The 18,496-nt window shown below is 36.4% G+C and overlaps 2 protein-coding genes across 24 annotated transcripts in view; one reads left to right on the forward strand and one right to left on the reverse strand.

Annotated features, from left to right (window-relative positions):
• GGPS1 (geranylgeranyl diphosphate synthase 1) overlaps window positions 1-18,496 on the reverse strand; it is a 407,079-nt gene that overhangs the window by 245,943 nt on the left and 142,640 nt on the right. The gene's annotated exons all lie outside the window — the stretch shown is intronic.
• LYST (lysosomal trafficking regulator) overlaps window positions 1-18,496 on the forward strand; it is a 117,800-nt gene that overhangs the window by 75,083 nt on the left and 24,221 nt on the right. For all 23 annotated transcript variants that reach the window (XM_049831516.1, XM_049831513.1, XM_049831512.1 and 20 more), the window contains 13 exons: window positions 1,469-1,642; window positions 2,171-2,320; window positions 2,935-3,072; window positions 5,438-5,636; window positions 6,880-7,011; window positions 9,326-9,962; window positions 10,424-10,601; window positions 12,102-12,271; window positions 13,767-13,997; window positions 14,917-15,083; window positions 15,576-15,728; window positions 17,125-17,316; window positions 17,846-18,024. In XM_049831516.1, coding sequence (XP_049687473.1) covers window positions 1,469-1,642; window positions 2,171-2,320; window positions 2,935-3,072; window positions 5,438-5,636; window positions 6,880-7,011; window positions 9,326-9,962; window positions 10,424-10,601; window positions 12,102-12,271; window positions 13,767-13,997; window positions 14,917-15,083; window positions 15,576-15,728; window positions 17,125-17,316; window positions 17,846-18,024 — 2,700 coding nt within the window. The remainder of the gene's footprint in view (window positions 1-1,468; window positions 1,643-2,170; window positions 2,321-2,934; window positions 3,073-5,437; window positions 5,637-6,879; window positions 7,012-9,325; window positions 9,963-10,423; window positions 10,602-12,101; window positions 12,272-13,766; window positions 13,998-14,916; window positions 15,084-15,575; window positions 15,729-17,124; window positions 17,317-17,845; window positions 18,025-18,496) is intronic.

The following is an 18,496-nucleotide window of genomic DNA, read 5'->3' on the forward strand; positions in this document are numbered from 1 at the left end:
ACCTGTGGCATAACACAGACTGCATCATGCAGGTTGTCTTAAATTGGAAACTTAATTATAATTTTATTGTGTAATGTTTTTTGTAATATTGCTACTATGTAAGGTGTGTTTTTTACATTCTGATTCAGAGTTGGGACTTCTAAATGTCAAAAGAGATTTTTAGGACTGTTGTAGAACTGATCATATTTTTGGCCTCTAATTTTTAAAGGCACTTAAACTCATTGCATATCTTTGATGCTTTAAACACAGGATACTCACAATGCAAGTATTAATCAATGTAAAACTACATAGTGTGCAGAGCTTTCATTTTATCTAATAAATACTGAGAGCTTTTTCGAGAGAACTGTTCAGCCATGTTCAAAGTCTTATCCTGTCTAAGAAAAAAAATCATAATTTCAAAAATACTAAGGCTATGAGCCCTAACTTGGATACTACTTAACTGTGACATTTACATGGAGAGGCTAATATTTGTGCTAGGAGTCTCTGAAGTACTACAGTTAATTCAAAATACTAAGGTAGGCCTAAAACTTGTTTTGTATGTCTCTGGCAATGGTAGTGTTCTGAAAGGTGTGTGGAGAGTAACAAATGCACATTAGATTAGAGACAGCCAGGTATTCGGACTTCTGGCTATGAAGACGCTGTGTGCTGTAATTTTAACATTGATAGTGAAATCTGAGGAGAAAATCCTTACTCGTGTTACTGTATTAGCATAAATTTATGCTGAGTATGTGCTACAGACCCTGCTGTAGACTGTTTGCATCAATAAAGCAAGCAAACAATAGATCAGCTGCCAGACAATACAGGTATACATGTGTATAACTAAGTGCAGCAGAATTAACAGGTGCATGGCAAGGAAACCTATAGGAACCGAAATTCCATTCATGTGAGATTTTTCTTCTTGTACATTTCTGGTAAAAATACTATTTGCTCTTTCTTGGGAGTGAAGAATGGTGCATGGTCTTCATCTATCAAATTGCTTGTCATTTTATGGACAAAATAAAACTTAATGTTTGACATGTCCAGGTAGAGATAGTCTAGACCTTCATGAACCTTAATTTAAAGCTTTCCTTAAACATTAGGAAACATACTTTTCTAGGGCAAACAACAGACTTTATTCTTATTAGTGGCTTATGTATTTCCTGACCTTGTGACTTTGTAATATAGCAATAATAAATTGGTGCCTCCTACTTAGATTTTATTTAGAACAGATTTTTTTCTTAAAAAGGGATTCTTATAATGGGACTTCTATTTTCTTAGCAGATAATCATTTACCACAATTGGAATTATCACTTTGGATATAATATCTAAATGTACAGACATAGGCAAAAATTAGTTATGTACATAACCTCAAAATCCTTAAAACAGATTTAATCCAGAAGTTATGATTTAAGACTGCAACAGCGTTTTAAAGGCTTTCTTCTAAATGTTTCTCATTTAAACTGTTTTATTAAATTTGCCTTTTCTTCAGGTTGTAGAGATTAGCAGCTGTGAAGACACTCAAGCTTTAGCACTACAACTTATACTATCTTTAACAAAATACAATCAACAGAGAATACAGGAGATGGACAATTGTAATGGTTACTCTATGATTCATCGAGTGTTGATTAAACCAAAATGCATTGTTGGATTTTGCATGTTGAAGGTAGAGTGCTCTTTTAACCTGATAGTTTGTTTAATGTTAGCACCAATTTAGAAACTTCCCTGTGATTTTAATTCTACATTTGAAGCTGGCTTTGTAAAGGCAGAGCAGTGATTTGGAGCAAGCTTGGTCTAGGAGTGTTTTGCCTGGAACTAGAAAATCTTCGTAGGTAAGGGGAGAAAAAGGAAGTGTTGAAAGACCCTCATTTCAGAGGACATGGGGGCAGGGGGAAGCAGCTTTGTTTCTCAGAGGTCTTCAAGTAAGCTTAAACTTGTAAGCAATTAATAAAAATGTTTGAGTGCACCTGAAAATATTTTTAAAAAATATTTGTACTGGTTTTATAAGAATGAAACCTCTTAAATGCCTCCAGTAGTGTTAAACTCAGTAACTATTTTCAAAGTTGACCAGGTAGATATATGCCTCCCCTGTCAAGAGTTTGATGTCTCTTTAAATATTTTTTTGATAAATTGGATAGGACAGCTGTACTGTTTTGTGCTTATGACATTCAAAGAAAATTTCCCTCTCTTTAAGACTCTTCTTGAAGGATGCTGCAGTGATGAGATTCTCTATAGAAATGAAAATGGGCAATTCCTGCTTGATACAGATTCTACTGCAGTTATCCAAGATGTTCAATTGTTAGAAAAGCTGCTGCTTGACTGGAAGATATGGTCTAAAGCAAAGGTAATTACTTTCATTTTGGAAGGATTTTAAGTCTAAAAGTCAATATTTAAGAAAGAATGAAGTGATACAGGATTATGAGGTCTGAAATTACTGATATCTAACTGGAGAAATGAATTACTAAAATGTTCTAAAATTAATGGTCCTTATTTTTCTTTGAATAGCTGGTAGTAGCATCAAGCTCCCATTATCAATGATGCAGGTAGCCTTAGTGTATTAAATTCTTGTAAATGTAACATATGTAAATGACTTGTTAGTTGAATGGAATAATTTTTTAGGGAAATTTCTTAAGACTGAGGAACACCTGTTTCCCTTTGGAGCTAAACTGTTGAAAATAGCCATCTAGTGTTAATATAGCAAGGAGTATACAAAACTAGTTTTAGACAAGTAATTTTTTTGTAGCTTAATCATTAAAATATGCTTAATTTTATATAAGCACAACTTTCCTAGTTTCTAGTTCTGACCTCACCATTTGCAGTCATTTAGTCTCTTGGGTGCAAAACTAACTTGACTTGGTTATGTTCCTAAACTGAATTTTTTTGCTTTCTTTATTCTCAATGTGTAGACTCAGAAATATATTACTGAAGCCATATTCCTGTTTTGTTTTTGTTTTTCAGCAAGGTGTTTGGGAAACTCTGCTAGCAGCTCTAGAAATTCTTATCAGAGCTAACCACCACCAACAGATGTTTAATATTAAACAGCTGTTGAAAGCTCAAGTGGTACATCACTTCCTGTTAACTTGTCAGGTTCTTCAGGTACTTTGACTCTGAGATCCTATTTTGTGCTTGGCAAAATACTCAGTTTTACTTACGCAGGGTGGGGGAAGAGACTAAATGCTATAAGAAAAATTACTTCAGTAGACTGTCCTCTGTGCTTCCAGACCCCTTTCATCTTCAACAGGCATTGTTGCTGTAAACTGATACAGTTCCTTACTGGGTGCCGTATTTACTGCTGGACAGAAGGGGCAAGAGATTTTAACCATCTGGTACTATTTGTAAACCTAGTGTCATGGTTTAACCCCAGCCAGCAACTAAGCACCATGCAGCTGCTCACTCACTTCCTGCTCACCCCAGTGGGATGGGGGAGAGAATGGGCAGGGGGGAAGTAAAACTTGTGGGTTGAGATAAGAACAGCTTAATAGAACAGAGAGGAAGAAACTAATAATGATAAAAATAACAATAATAAAATGGCAATAATAAGAATAAAAGGATTGGAATATACAAAACAAGTGACGCACAATGCAATTGCTCACCACCTGCTGACCTATGCCCACTTAGTTCCCAAGCAGTGATCCCTTCCCACCCAGCTCCCCCCAGTTTATATACTGGGCGTGACATCCCCGTGGTATGGAATATCCCTTTGGCCAGTTTGGGTCAGCTGCCCTGGCTGTGTCCCCTCACAACTCCTTGTGCCCATCCAGCCTTCTTGCTGGCTGGGCATGAGAAGCTGAAAAATCCTTGACTTTAATCTAAGGATTACTTAGCAACAACTGTAAACATCAGTGTGTTATCAACTTTCTTCTCATACTGAACCCAAGATATAACACCTATACCAGCTACTAGAAAGAAAAGTAACTCCATCCCAGCTGAAACCAGGACACCTAGGCACTAGGTTACTTGCACAATCCATACATGAGTAGGAGCTGAAATGAGCTGTGACCCTTCTCTAGAGACCTGAGATGTCTCTTACTAGTTCAAGTCTTCATTACTGAAAAACATAGATACTGTGCAAGTAGCAGAAACTGTCTGTCCTGTATCTCACCAGAGTTAATAGGGCAGCTGGCCTGTAGTGCCCAGTCTGAGCGCTCCTCTCAAAATTTTGATCCAGTAGTAGCTTATTCCATGGCATGGAGATAGTAGTTCTAAAAGGGACTCGGGGGAAGTGCTTCAGCCCTTTGATAGATACTTCTCAAGAACATGATTTTGAAATGGTTTCCTGCTTATAGCACATATCTGTTTGTGGAAAATATGTGTTGCAACCCCTTCTTTCTACACTGTTTTGTCTTGCATTCCTTTTTATTCTGAGTTTCTTATTCTATCACATGAAATGCATGTATTGGTTTTCCCTTTTTTAATGATTTTTTTAAATGTCTCTTTTAATCATTTTAATTGCTGTAAATTTTGAATTTCTTCATTTTTATGTGGTATTCCTTTTGGAACTTGTGGTATAGTTTACTTTTAAAATTGTATATTAACGCAAATGCCTAGATACAGAATGTTGCGTAGTTATTTTCCCTGTCTTATGGACATGAGTACAAACACTACTATGCATGCCTTTTGGGGAAAAAATTTAAGTTCTTAGTTAAAAAACCTACTCAAATTGGCCAATAACTTTGCAATTTTTTGGGAATGATGGAAGATAAAACTGTATAAACCATTCTCTTTGAAAACATCACTTAACTTCATTTAGTCTTCTCTAAATGTCACCTCTTTCTAAATGTCACCTTGGTGCTTGGGTACTAAAAAGACTGCTGTATGAGAAGTTAGAAACAAGTTAATCACCATGATGACATTACAGTGAGGTTCCCCACAAGTTTCTTGAAGTCCTGTTCTAAAATCATGGTTCGCTTAATAGATTTTTTCAAATAGCCATTGTCAAACTATACAGAGTGCTCGATCAAGCTGAGATTTCACTGATAATTACATTTATAATTTCTGACATGTATGTTTATGAAAATGGTTATTGAAGTGAAAATACAGAAGACCCAGAGTGGCACTGTTCAGAAAGTTCCTAATATGTTTGAAATGTTAGTATCAGCAACTATTAATTTCTCTACAAATATGTAATACAATGACAGTAAACTATACTTTCAATGGTGATTCATGTCCTAAGGCTCCAGCATTTCAATTCAGAGTAGTACAGTATGCAGAAGATGCTAATTTTCTAAAATTAAACTTGCATAACATCTGCAATATTTTTTGTGCCTGAATTTTGAGTGTGCTGGACTTGGGTAACATTGAGTAGGTACAGTAGCTCGTCTCAAACTAAAGAATACAGGCTTTATGACTTAAGCTTTTCTTGTCTGTTCTTCTATTACAGCGTGACAATTTTTTAAAGACGACAATTTCTGTCAAATTAAAAATGCAAATAACTTACAGTTGTACTGCTCTTCCTCTCTAGGAGCATAAAGAAGGGCACCTTGCATCCCTGCCTCAGGAGGTTTGCAGGTCATTTGTGAAAATAATTGAAGAAGTACTTGGATCTCCCCCAGACCTGGAATTGCTGACACTGGTCTTCAATTTCCTCTTAGCAGTTCATCCACCCACTAATACTTATGTTTGTCACAATCCTACCAACTTCTACTTTTCCCTGCACACAGGTAGATATGTCACATTTAACTAGAAATAAACAAGATTAAAATGTAGTCATAAATTAATATCTAAAAACACCTCTTATACATTACTATTCTATGACTATATTCTTTGATTGCTATATTATAATAATATATAAAAAATAATTTAAGTATTGGGACTCAGTAAAAGTAGTTTAGAGTATTGAGAGACATTATAGTTAGACTTTGCTTGGCTTACTTGGAAAGCTTTCTTCTGTCTGCAGCCATAGATAACCTCTCTGGTGGTTATGTCTTTAACTTTAAAGTTTGCTGTTAAGTGGAATGCATAATGTTAGCTGCCTGTGGGCAAATCTTAGAGAAAAACATTTAACTTGCCTGTAAATGAAGCTTCTAAAGAAATACGTGTATATCATCCTGTCTCCATCTCTATTTTCTTGTTTCCCGTTACTGAATTCCTAGAAAAATAAAAGGCCTGAGGAGCGTTTTTAGCAAATGATCAGTTGCACTGCAAGATGTCATTGGCAGGCACCATCAGTGCATTGCATACAAGTTACTGAAAGTACCTATGTGCTTTGAGGGGTGCAGGTCTAGGACAACAGCTGTCTTTGATATATCTATACTAGATGATGACTTTGGCAAAATGAGTGATATGAGCTTTAAAAAAATCTTTCTTGCTCTTCTAAAGAATGAGAATGAGAAACTGGTAGATGTATAGTTCATGCTTTAATATTAGCATTATACGATGTTAACCATAACTGATGTAAACAAGCATCATCCAAGTTTGAAATGTTTTCTCCTTTTGCAGATGCCTGTGTACCTCCAGTTTTAGGAATCAGTTTCAAAGGCAGTACAGTTGTTTTTATCTGTATCTGTCCTCTAATACTAATAGATGTAAAATTCTGAGTAAGAATAGAATGCACTTTTTGACACTTTAAACCTTATTAGATGAACCTGTTTGAGAACAGCCACCTTTTTTGACATGGCAAAAAATCCAAGTTATTACTGCTTGTATACCTGTGAGGACCTGCAATTAAATATAATTACTTTAGAATATCATAATATTTTCAGTGTTCTGAAGTAAACTTTTAAAGATACATCACTAAATGAAAAAAATTGTTCTCAAGTGCTTTTTCTCAGATGCTCATGGGTCAAGCACTTCTCGTTAGCCTCCAGTGATCAGCTGGAAATGTAACCTGGCTACTATGAGTCTAAATATATCAAGAATGCAAACTTTAAAACTTTTTATGTAACTTCCCCTTATCCTTTCTAGATGGCAAAATTTTTCAGGAGAAAATTGAATCACTTAAGTACCTGAGAAATTCCAGCAGTGGTGGGAAGTCAACAGACAGTTCTGCATTTGTGATTACAACTCCAACTGGATTTACAGCTTTACCACTGGAAGGTAAAACAATTCTGGAAAAAAAGGACATTAAGACACAGTCCTTTGGCAGAGGACTAGAGTGCCTTCAAGTGTTACTTTCCCACAGGTATTTCTTACAAAGCTCCCCCTGCCCCTTGGAGCTTGATGCCTGAACAGCAGAGTAAGGAGGATGGAATTGAACACACTGCCTAAACTGCTCTTTATTCTCAGGTTGAGAAAACTTGCCACGTTGATGGCTCAGGCAGCAAAGTGGACCAGAGAGCTGAACAATTTCATTTGTTAAACAGACCTGCTAGAGATGTATGAGAATGCCTTAACCAGGCAATAGTTGAAATAGTGAGCCATAAGCAGCTGTCAGATCTGTGCAAAAAGCATTAAGCTGATGCTTTTCTTTATTTGTGCATAATTGTTAACATCCATCTAAATACAGTATTAAAGTATTGACATTTAGTTATACTGCAGGTATATATACTGTTCCTACATGATAGAGGATGGGAAAGTATATCCTATAAAGAACAACTTAGATACCTTGGTTATAGAAATTAAAATGGAATAGTTTTCTAGAAGCAGTCTCATTATATAGCATGTTAAACAAGCTGAGGTCTATAAAGATAACTGCTTTAATCAGTTTTTAATTCCTCTGCTATAGATGCTGAAATAGCATGAAGTTATTAGTTCAAGCTGGTAACTTTTTCAGTTGGCATGCTGTCAGTGTGATGTTTCTTGCATCATTATTGAATTAGATTTTTAATCATACTTTTTAACAGATTTGCATAGGCAATCAACAAATATAACCTGTAAAACAAAAGCTAAAACATGTAACTTAGGCATAAGCCTTTATTTAAGCTCATGGACAATGAGAAATAAAGTCTAAATAAAAAATGCATAATCTAAGCAAGCCTACCAATATATACAAAATAGGAGTGGAAACAAATTACTCTGATCTAATTTAGCTGCTCTGTGTTTTAGATCATGTATGACTTAGCTGTATTCTGTATATCACCAAAGTAATACCTTTTACAACTGTTGCTGTGTTTCTTAGGAAAAGCAAATTGAGTCTACAAGCACTATTTCAGTTGAAATGGCGTTAGTTCAAGTGTCTTTTATAAAAGCAGTGATATGAAGAACAGACTGCAGTACTAAATAGTATATGGAATTAGTCATTCTCCCATATGGATTATATATGAAATCTTACTCTTATAAATTGATTACTTTTTTATATCAATAGTACCAAACTGTTCTTCTTGAATAAAGATTATTCATGTGTGCCAGAGGAATACTCAACGTAAATTTTTGTGAAAGTAGGTGTTGAGTGTTGTGTTTCTGAATTTGAATTTCTAAATTTAGTTAAAAATGTTTGAAATGGTAGGTTTGTTAGATAACTTGCTACCTGCATGTGGGTTTGCAGTTTGTTGCACTACCTGCAAATGTGTGTGCAGGCGTGGCTCTGAGATTGTTACAACAATATAGATCCTTCCTGTAGTCTGAAGGCCAGCTTGGTCTGGTTATGTTTGCGCGTGTGTGTGTGTATATTTATGTTTGCTATATATATATCTCTCTCACTCATTTAAAAAACAATATTCCTGTTGTGTCATCATTGCATTAGTACTAAATGATGTATAGTTTTCAAAAATACTTCTGAAAGAACTAAGTCTCCTTGTCCTAGACTAACAGAAAGCTTCTTCTACCAGTCTGGTATACAGACTGCTCTCCCTCTTAAAAATATATTGTATGAAAGACATCTGTAATATGCTCTGAAAGTTTGACTGTTTTGGGTCAAACTGTGTGCTTAAGAGGAAGCCCTGTTAAATAAAATAAGCAGTGATTTGTTATAAATCTGAAGTACATGTAAAGCCTTAGTGCAAAAGGGTTGGTGAATAGTATTTCAATGTCTACTGAAACATGCCGGTAGATTAGACCTCTTACACAAGGGCTCCCAATAGAGTAACCTTCTCTATTTGACCCTTGTTTTGAGCAAGGAGATTGAGCTAGACAATCTCCAGAGGTACCAGATTCTAGGAATCTGTACAAATTCCTGCTGAAGGTTAGCTGAGAGGATCATAGTGTAAATCCAGAAACTGCAGTATATATGCAAAAATTATTTTCCATTTTATATATCTTTTACTTTTGTGACTTGCTAAATAAATGGCTGTGTAATAGTTTACTGTCTCTACTTCATCGGCCAAATCTGAGCTATGCTAGGTGTTAAACCAAGTTTTGCTGCATAAAATTAGTTTGGGTCATCACTGTGCTAAGTGTATGTGGAGTGTAACATTGAGGGAAAAGCTTTTTTTCTAGCATAAAAGGAATGCTAAAGATATCCTTATTTCTCTAGGGAACACTTCCAAGGCTAGGGTACCACAGAAGATAAGCTCTCAGGCACCTAAAAGACTTTGCAAAAGCCTACCAGCCTCTCCTACTTCCTCACCTCAAATTCATCAAAAAAGACTAACTGAAAGAATGGGAAGCAGTGTTGATGACCTGCAGATTATTGGCAAGCGTGACTACATTGATCTCCAGGATAGAATTGGTTTTGTAGGAAGTTCTGAAACCATAAAGAGAGTACAAGAAGAGCTCTTTCTTAGCAGTTGTGAGTCTGCAAAAACAGTTTGTGACTCAGAGTTAACATCTGCGGAAACATTTGAAGATATTGCAAAAGAAGAAGAGTTATCTGAAAATACATTTGAGAGTAAAGAAGCAGATGCAGACCTGAAATGTAATGAAGGTGGTGGTGTTGCAGCTGAGCCATCGCTACGTCGTCCAGACAATCTGAAAGGACTACCTTCATTTCAGAAGAGTCAGAGTAATTTTGCAGGGTTAGGCTTAGCATTTTCGGTTCATGGAAGTTCATCTGCCATTGCTCGCTGGCCAAGCTTTGCTGACAAGAACGTACTTCCTGAAGACTGGGAGAGTCTTGCTTTTTCTTCAGCTAATGAGAATACCCAAAAGCCTTCTGAAAGCCCTGATGATAGGTAAGCAGATAAACAAAATAATAAATTAGCAGTAGCTCAGTATATGAGCTCTAACTTCACAGTTCTTGGTTATTATACTACTAAATTTGAAAGTCTGAAAATTAAGAGAGTGTTTTTAATGGCTGTCATAAACCAATTCATTAAGCTTTTAGTCTATCAAATTGCGTTGTTTGAATTTTTGCATTATTTACATAGCAAACTTTAAAAATCAGGAATTTTGCTATCTGCGGTAGGAGTAGGAATTTGTAATGTTAGCTCACAAAAAAAATCTCAAGCAAGTAGTTCTGGTCAGATTATCCTTTTTGCTATCTGCCATCCAAAAATAAGTGGTAATAGGAGTATTAGAGAAATGTTTGCCACATTTCTTCCTTTTCCTGCCCCCGAGAGTAGCTAACAATTATCCATTTTTCTTGTCTCCTGTTGTAGACAAACTGTGGTAAAACACATTCCTCTGTTTTCAGATGTACAGAAGACTGTCTTGTACTTATCTGTTGTGGATTATATGACCTCTTGCGTGGAGTTCTCCTAATCCTACCAGATGTCATGCTAGATGATGTGATGGACAAGCTTATCCAACCTGATTATCTTATAGTTCTTGTGAACCACCCATCTCCTCTCATACAACAAGGAGTCATTAAAGTAGGCCTCTAAAATGTTTTCAGCTAAAAAGTTGTGAACTGGCATAGCTAACATGTTGGAAACATGAAGTTTTGTTAATATTTTTAATTTTGCTTTCTTCAGTTTTCTAGATTTACTTCTGAGTTTTAAGATGTGCTTCCACACCCACAGATTTAAAAACAAACAAAATCCCAACCCCCAAAACCAACACAACACATAGAATCTTTCAATAGATAATTATAGTCCATGATCAAAGCCAGAGGCCTTAGGAGCCTATGACAGCATTACTGATGTAAATGAAAACGACAATGCAGAAAGTCAGCGACCATCTTGTCAAGATTAAACACTTGGTGCACTATGTTAAAATAAGGTGCAAGGAAAGTTTTGACTTCTAGCACAGTTGACTTTCAGTTGTTCTGGGGAGTGTGTCATCCACACACTTGTGGCCTGAACACTGACGTGAGGCTTCAAAATGTTTTCAGAGATTTTTGTAGTATTGAGAATGACAATGTTTGTGTGATAATATTATATAGATGAAAAACTTTAAGTAGACTGGCATTTTAATTTCAAGAAGAATAAGATTATATGGCTTCATTAACAAAATGATCCAAAAAATCATGTGTGCACTTGCATACACACCAAAGTGCAAGTACAAAAAGTTTGAATGTATTTACATATGCATTCTGTAACTTATGTGTGTGTCCTAGTTTCAGCTGGGATAGACTTAACTGTCTTCCTAGTAGCTGGTACGGTGCTACGTTTTGAGTTCAGTATGTGAAGAATGTTGATAACACACTGATTTTTTTCAGTCATTGCTAAGTAGTGTTTAGACAAAGTCAAGGATTTTTCAGCTTCTCATCCCTAGCCAGTGAGAAAGCTGGAGGGGCACAAGAAGTTGGCACAGGACACAGCCAGGGCACCTGACCCAGAGTGGCCAACGGGGTAATCCATACCATGTGACGTCACATCTAGTATATAAACTGGGGGGAGTAGGTGTGGGAGGAATTGCTGCTTGGGGACTTAGCTGGGTGTCAATCGGCAGGTGATAAGCAATTGCACTGTGCATCATTTGTACATTCCAATCCTTTTATTATTGCTGTTGTCATTTTATTAGTGTTATCATTATTAGTTTCTTCTTTTCTGTTCTATTAAACCGTTCTTATCTCAACCCACGAGTTTTACTTCTTTTCCTAATTCTGTCCCCCATCCCACTGGGGTGGGGGGGAGTGAGTGAGCAGCTGTGTGGTGCCTAGTTGCTGTCTGGGGTTAAACCACAACAGTGTGTGACTTCATCTCCCCCAAACTTGACTAAAAACCTAAGAGTCTTCAGATTAAAAGGATAAAGTCAGCTGACAGTTTTAACAAGGACAGTGTAGATTGCACTTGTAATAGTGCAATTGATGTTTTTAATCTGAAATTTTAAAATTTTTTATTTCAAACTGGTCAAATTGCAGACAAGAACTTAACTTTCAAGGGAGTTATATTAAATGTTCACATTATAATTACGCATTTGTTTTTTAGTTGTTGGATGCATATTTCAACAGAGCAAGGAGGGAGCAGAAGGAGAAATTTTTAAAGAATCGTGGCTTCTCCTTGCTAGCCAACCAGCTGTACCTTCACCAGGGGACTCAGGAAGTTGTAGAGTGCTTTTTGGAAATGCTCTTTAGCCGCTCTGTTGGCTTGGATGAAGAGTAAGTACTGCTTTGCTTTTGCATCCTGTAACTTAATATTTGAACTACAAGCAGTGCACTTTGGAGGCAAAGATGTGATAGCTTTCTAATTCCTATTGTCTTCCTAGTAGTCAGCAACCCTAGAAAAAAGGTCCTTCAAAACTGTTTTGAAATGTTTTGCTTGTAGCTTTAACATTTAAATGTATTAAACTTCTTATCACAATTGTATGGCCCTTAAGCTGTTCGGAAGCAACTTCATCTGATGGGTGCTGCCAGCTGGGATCTTCTAAACCCTCAGCCCTTCTGAGGGCCTCAGAGGCCTTTGCACTTCAAATGTCCTGTAATCAGTTTAATTCTTCCTATTCTTTCTGATCCTGTGTGAAACTGATTTATATCCTTAGAAGTTTTAAGTAGCAGTCACTAGACTTCTGCTACTGCATTTTGGTAGGTGATTAAGGAAAAAGCTTGATGCCACAGCTGCTTCCTTGGCTTGGCCTTGAGTTTAAATCCCTATTTCCTTTAGGGAAAACCCCACAGGTACACCATTTCCTTGAACCAAAGAGCCACCTCATACTGACAGGAAAGGAGATTACCTTTAAGCAGACAATTATCTAAGTAAATAGTATTTTTTTAGAATTTGTGTGACTGCTTAATGACTGTACAGGGAGAACACGCAGCTAAGTATAGTTAGCAGTGCAAAAATCTTGCACAAATCCCCTTCTCAGTTGCTGCCTCTGCAGGGTTTGTAGCCAGATCACTTCTGCCTGTTGGCCTGATCTTCACTCCACCCCCACCCCCCTGCAAAAAAAAAAAAAAAAAAAAAAAGCCTGTTTAACTGCAAGACTTAAACCTGGCTGCTTAACTAGCCCAAAGAGAGCTCTTATTTCTTCAAGATTGATTATGGGGCTGGGAAGGTAATTCTAATGTCTCAGGCTTTTAGGATTGTGTGTAAGTCATGTGATGGGCTGATAACCTTAGAGTAATCTAATTTCTTAGTGCACAAGTAATACAGAATCTGAAGCACTGTTCTGAATTCTACAATCACAATAAGCCAGAAATTGCCAAACTTAATTAAACTTCAGCAGTAATGGATGTAAGGTATCAAACCTCCTGTCAGTCAGTATATTATTATATTGATGCCAAGCTGTATCTGGTTTCTTGATAGTGTCTGTGCCTGTTGTAACACTTATAAGATGCATCATCTTCCCAGTAATTTTTCTACACTGATTACAAACCCCCTCTGTTTTCATTAAATCTATATTGTAGACAGTTGGCAGTTAGCTGAAGCTTCACACATATTTTTAGGCACTTCCATTTCCTTGTTACTCTTTGAAGTGTTTATTTTGCTCTTATTTCCTTTAGTAGACAGGCATTGTTACTGCAATGAAACTTAGGAAAATGCCATCTACATCTTTGCCAAAATACTGCCATAGACTGGTATTCCAGTTGCATATACTAGTTGCATATACCAGGTTCCTATTTTAAGGATGTCACTCACTTATATTTATGTTAATAGATTTGATCTGGAAGATGTCAAGAATGTTGGACTCTTTCAAAAATGGTGTGTCATTCCTGTGCTGGGTCTTATAGAGAACTCTCTGTATGATAATGTTCTGCTGCATAACATTTTCTGTCTCCTGCTACAAATCATAAATTCCTGCTCAAAAGTTGCAGACCTGCTGCTTGATAATGGCTTGCTGTATGTGTTGTGTAATACGCTGGCTGCTCTCAACGGACTGGAAACAAAGTGAGTATTGTATCAGTTGCTGTAAAATAGTCCAGGCACAACCTTAAGTCTAGCAAAAATTACTGTATTGTACTTGTTCTGTTTTCTAAAATGATCAGAAAGCATGTACAAAATAACACTGGTTTTGAGGTCTTCAACTTTAATTATACCTGTAAGTAAAAGTTAATTCAGTTCAAATGGTGGAATATAAAATGTTCTTTCCACATCTTAAACTTGCATTTTAAAATGTCATTTCACTTGAAAGTTTGTTGCATGGTGTGCACTTTGGATGCTCTTCATAATAAACTTGCTGGAACAGTAAGATAAAGGCCCAGGAGATGGTAGCATTCTACTGTATCTATAGCCAACATTAAAACTGCAGGAAAAGTCTCTTCTGTGCTGCCTGTGATTTAGTAGTTGAGATTTTGAGTAACTTAAGTGACTTCATGGATTACAAACATTCTGTACTCTAAGAAAGGTTATACAGTGAAGGAAGGAAAAATGGCATTTTGTTAATTCATTTCATCAGTTGGTATCCTGAAGAAAGAGACAGCCTTCCCTTTTACCCCGGTATAGTTTTAGTTCAGCATGGCTACAAAATTGAGATATTGCCCTGAATTTTTTTTTGAGAAATACAGGACTTCAAACCTGTTCTTTAACTTAGAAATCTGATAATAATACATCATTGCTTTTGCAATAAAACTTTGTTACAATCTTAACATTAGAATGTCTCAAAGATTTGCAGGCATCCAATCTGTCAAAGTTAACACTGAAGAGGTGTCTTTGACAATTTTCTATTCTTCAGCAGTAATGTTTTTATATGAAGTACAATATAATATTAGGTACGGTTGTCATAATTAGCAAGGGGGATAGTAATGGGTCTTGTTATGGGTTATAATTAGAACTGTCATGTTTGTGGTAACTACAACTTTGTTTGCAGCATTCCCTTGAATGACTACAAGTTACTTGCCTGTGATATACAACAGCTGCTGGTAGCAGTTGCAATTCATGCCTGCAGCTCCTCAGGTTCTCAATATTTTCGTGTTATTGAAGACCTCATTGTGCTGCTTGGTCATCTTCAAAATAGTAAAAGTGCAAGGATGCAAAGTAAGTTATCTGCTTATTTTGGGGGTCATGGGACTGGAGAAGTAAATCCTTTCCCCACTGATTTTTGTTTAAATTGATATTCCTGCCAAGGGAGAAGGGGGAGTTCTCTGGTGATGGATCTTCTTTGTCTTCTAAGTGGTTCTCAAGGTAGTAGTTTTCCTCAGGAGCCTGCCTTGTGGTAAAGAATTGAGTCCTCCTAATTTGAACAAACAATGATTGTAAAAGTTCATTAAAGGTATTTAAATGGAAATGTTCTATACAGTTGCATTTAGCTTATTTCAGAGTAATCAAATTCAATGGCTTTTCCACAACAACTCACTTGTGTACTGTCTGTATCTGTGGAGTAGTGATGTGACTTTGTGTCTTCTGTGGATTGAGAGTTTTACAGCTCTTGATGCATTTTGTGTTCTTTTACTTTTTACAAACATCTGCTAAAAAGTCTTGAAGACATGTAAAGAATGTCTTATGTCCTTTGTATGCCTCTCTCTGTAGACATGGCAGTTGTTCTGCAGTTAAGAGTTCTTCAAGCAGCTATTGAATTAATAAAAACAACAGCAACCCAAGATGCTCAGGAGCAGGCCGGTTCTGTCCCATCACCCTCTGCACCACATCGTGCAATGTTTCAAAAGCGTAAAGGCATTGCTGGTGAGTAGCAAAAGTGTAGTATTCTTGTACTTTCTCCTGTATGTATTACTTTCAAACTGTAATTTCAGTATACAACAAATGAGTCCTGTTGCTTTGCTTTTTCTCTGGACTGGCTTTATAATTATTTATTTATTTATTTATTTTGAGTACTGTAGCCTTGTACCCATTTTGAACTTGTAGGGGTTTTGTATTAGGAGGAGGGAGTGGGGTATGAAAATGAAACCTCAGTCACCTTATTCTCACTGCAGTGTCTAAAGCCAGATATTGCCTTCTTTTGGGATTCTCCTGAATTCACAAGTTGCTTAGTAAAGATGTTTTTAAAGTAATTCATAGTGGGTTTAATAGCCAACTTCACAGTAAGGAAATACCAAAATAAAGTTAGTGCTTATAACTTTAACACAGGTATGACATAGGGATTGCATTGTTGCACAACTTTTAGTGATCATCCTGAAGTAAATACCTGGCACTCCCAAATTTATTGTTGGGAATGTGAGATTCCCAGATTCCACTGTGGTTGTGCTTGCAAAACGTTTGTGCAGTTCTAGCTCTAGCAGTAATACTTTCTCTGTATTTGATAGCTTGTGAATCATTCTGTGAAGGTTTTGGAATCTTCTGGCTGGAAATGGATTTTGTGTATCTCCTATAAATGAAGCTGCATTTAAGACTTTGTAGAAGATACAATTTAAAAACTGGACACCTATTGGAGGTTTTCTTAAAAAAAACAAACCACTATTATTCCCTGTTTACTATGGGAATGTTTCTCTTGATATGGTCAGCTTTTGAGTCCCCTCTCCATCAGCCTGGTAAATCTAATGAAAATATTTTTACATTAGTGAATCTGATAAGGCACTAAAAAAAAATAGTTATTTCCAAAAGAAGCAAGTACAGTCAAGACCTACCAGTTCATTTCAACAAAATTTTAGGGAATACTGTCATAGTTAGAAATAGTACTTCTATCAAAATTAGTGACAATGGGTATGGTACAAAATGTGTTTGTTTATAAGCTGTTAATATAACTGACTTGTCACTTGTGCTCATAAAGGCACTTTCCAACATGCAGTAACTTTGTGTTGTATCGTGAATTTTTAATCCTTTATCCTAAAAATACAGTAAAACCAGGAGTAAAATACTGTGGTGTTGTACAATAAATCTGATCTTGAGACTAACTCATCTCATGGTATCACTTCTTGAATATTATATGTTTATTTTCATATAGAAAAGCTTTTAAAAGAAAGATACAAACATCCAAATGACACTTATGTTCCCTTCAATATTAATGTATTTCAAATGTTTTGTTTTCTTAAATAATATGAACTCTTTTTGATGAAAGCAGTTGCTGTGTGGCTAATTTTTTGTGCATTTTAGTAAGATGCTATTAATGCTTCTCTGCTTCAAGGCTCCAGAAAGTTTTCACTTGCTCAGTCTGATGCTTTGCTGATGAAAATGCGCTCACTAGCCAGTGAGGAGTTCAACATGATGATGCAGCGGAGAATGAGCCAAGAAAATCCTATCCAAGCCACTGAGACTGAGTTTGTACAAAGGTTACAGAGGCTGACTGTTCTAGCTGTTAACAGGCTCATTTATTTAGGTAGGACTTCTTGTTGTTCATTTCTGTTTTGACAGAGCCAATGTAGTGCAATATGAAAAATGGATTCTTGCTTTTGGAGTGTTGAAGTGTTTGAGAGGAAAGATAATACCATTGACGCCAGTTTAATGGATTTAACCATAAAAACATCATTGTCTCTGTGATTTGTCTCTCGGTATTATGTAACTGACAATCTGGATACAGTTTTTATCCGAATGAACTGAACAAGTTGTTTTAATTCTATGTTAGTCCATTCATGTGTTAACTGCCTGAATTATGTGCATATTTAACTCTGTCCAAGGGAGCATCTGCTCTCAAAATGCATCCATTTGCATGTTTCTATGAAAAGGCTACATTTGTTAGCAAAACTTGATGACTTTGGGGGCTAGTTCAAATTCCACAGAAGCAAGAGAAAGAGTAAGTATGCCAACTATAGTAGTAAAGGCAGTATATGATTTAATGCCAACTAAAGGATCATAGGATTCTCTTGGTTGAGATGGTACTGATCAATATGTACCTCTTAAATTTTAAGCATCTGCTGAAGAGTGCCTTGATGTACTGGGTATAACAGAAAACACAAGTCAAAGCAGACTTTCAACATCCCAACTGGAAGTTCCTGAAGAAGAAGGGCAGCAAGAACTGCCTAGCAAAACAAATCCTTTTCTTAAAGAAATGTTCAAAATGTTGGTGGAAGGAATCAAAGTATCCATTGTAAGTAATTACATGTTGTCTGCATTAAAGCATATCTCATAAGGTTCCTTTATTAGGAACTTCTCATGCATAAAGTCTTCTGTCCATAAATGCTTTTTTTACTGCCTCTCTTGGTTCAGCTGTGGCATTAAAACCCTCTGTTCAGCTTCCCAGTTATTCTGCTGTTGTAAAATTGTAAATGCATCTGGTTTGATTTTTACCTTAACGTTTAGCAGCAAAATTCTGCTTCTTGGAACAAGCACACAAAGGTTGAAGACTTCTGTGTAGTCCACAAATTTGCTTCGTCTCTTAAACCTCAAGGTTTAAGTTTGCTGGAGCCGATAAAACAAGATTATCTTTGCATCCACAGATGATGGAGAGTTTCTGAGCAATTTGTCTCTAATAGATTTTAAAGTTGGGAAGGGAAACTGTCTCTTTTCAGTTGTTGCCAAAGGGCTGAGAGTTTTCTCTTCTAGCATACAGGCTTTAGCGT

Source organism: Accipiter gentilis, chromosome 28 (assembly GCF_929443795.1).
Source record: "Accipiter gentilis chromosome 28, bAccGen1.1, whole genome shotgun sequence".
Classification (NCBI taxonomy): domain Eukaryota; kingdom Metazoa; phylum Chordata; class Aves; order Accipitriformes; family Accipitridae; genus Astur; species Astur gentilis.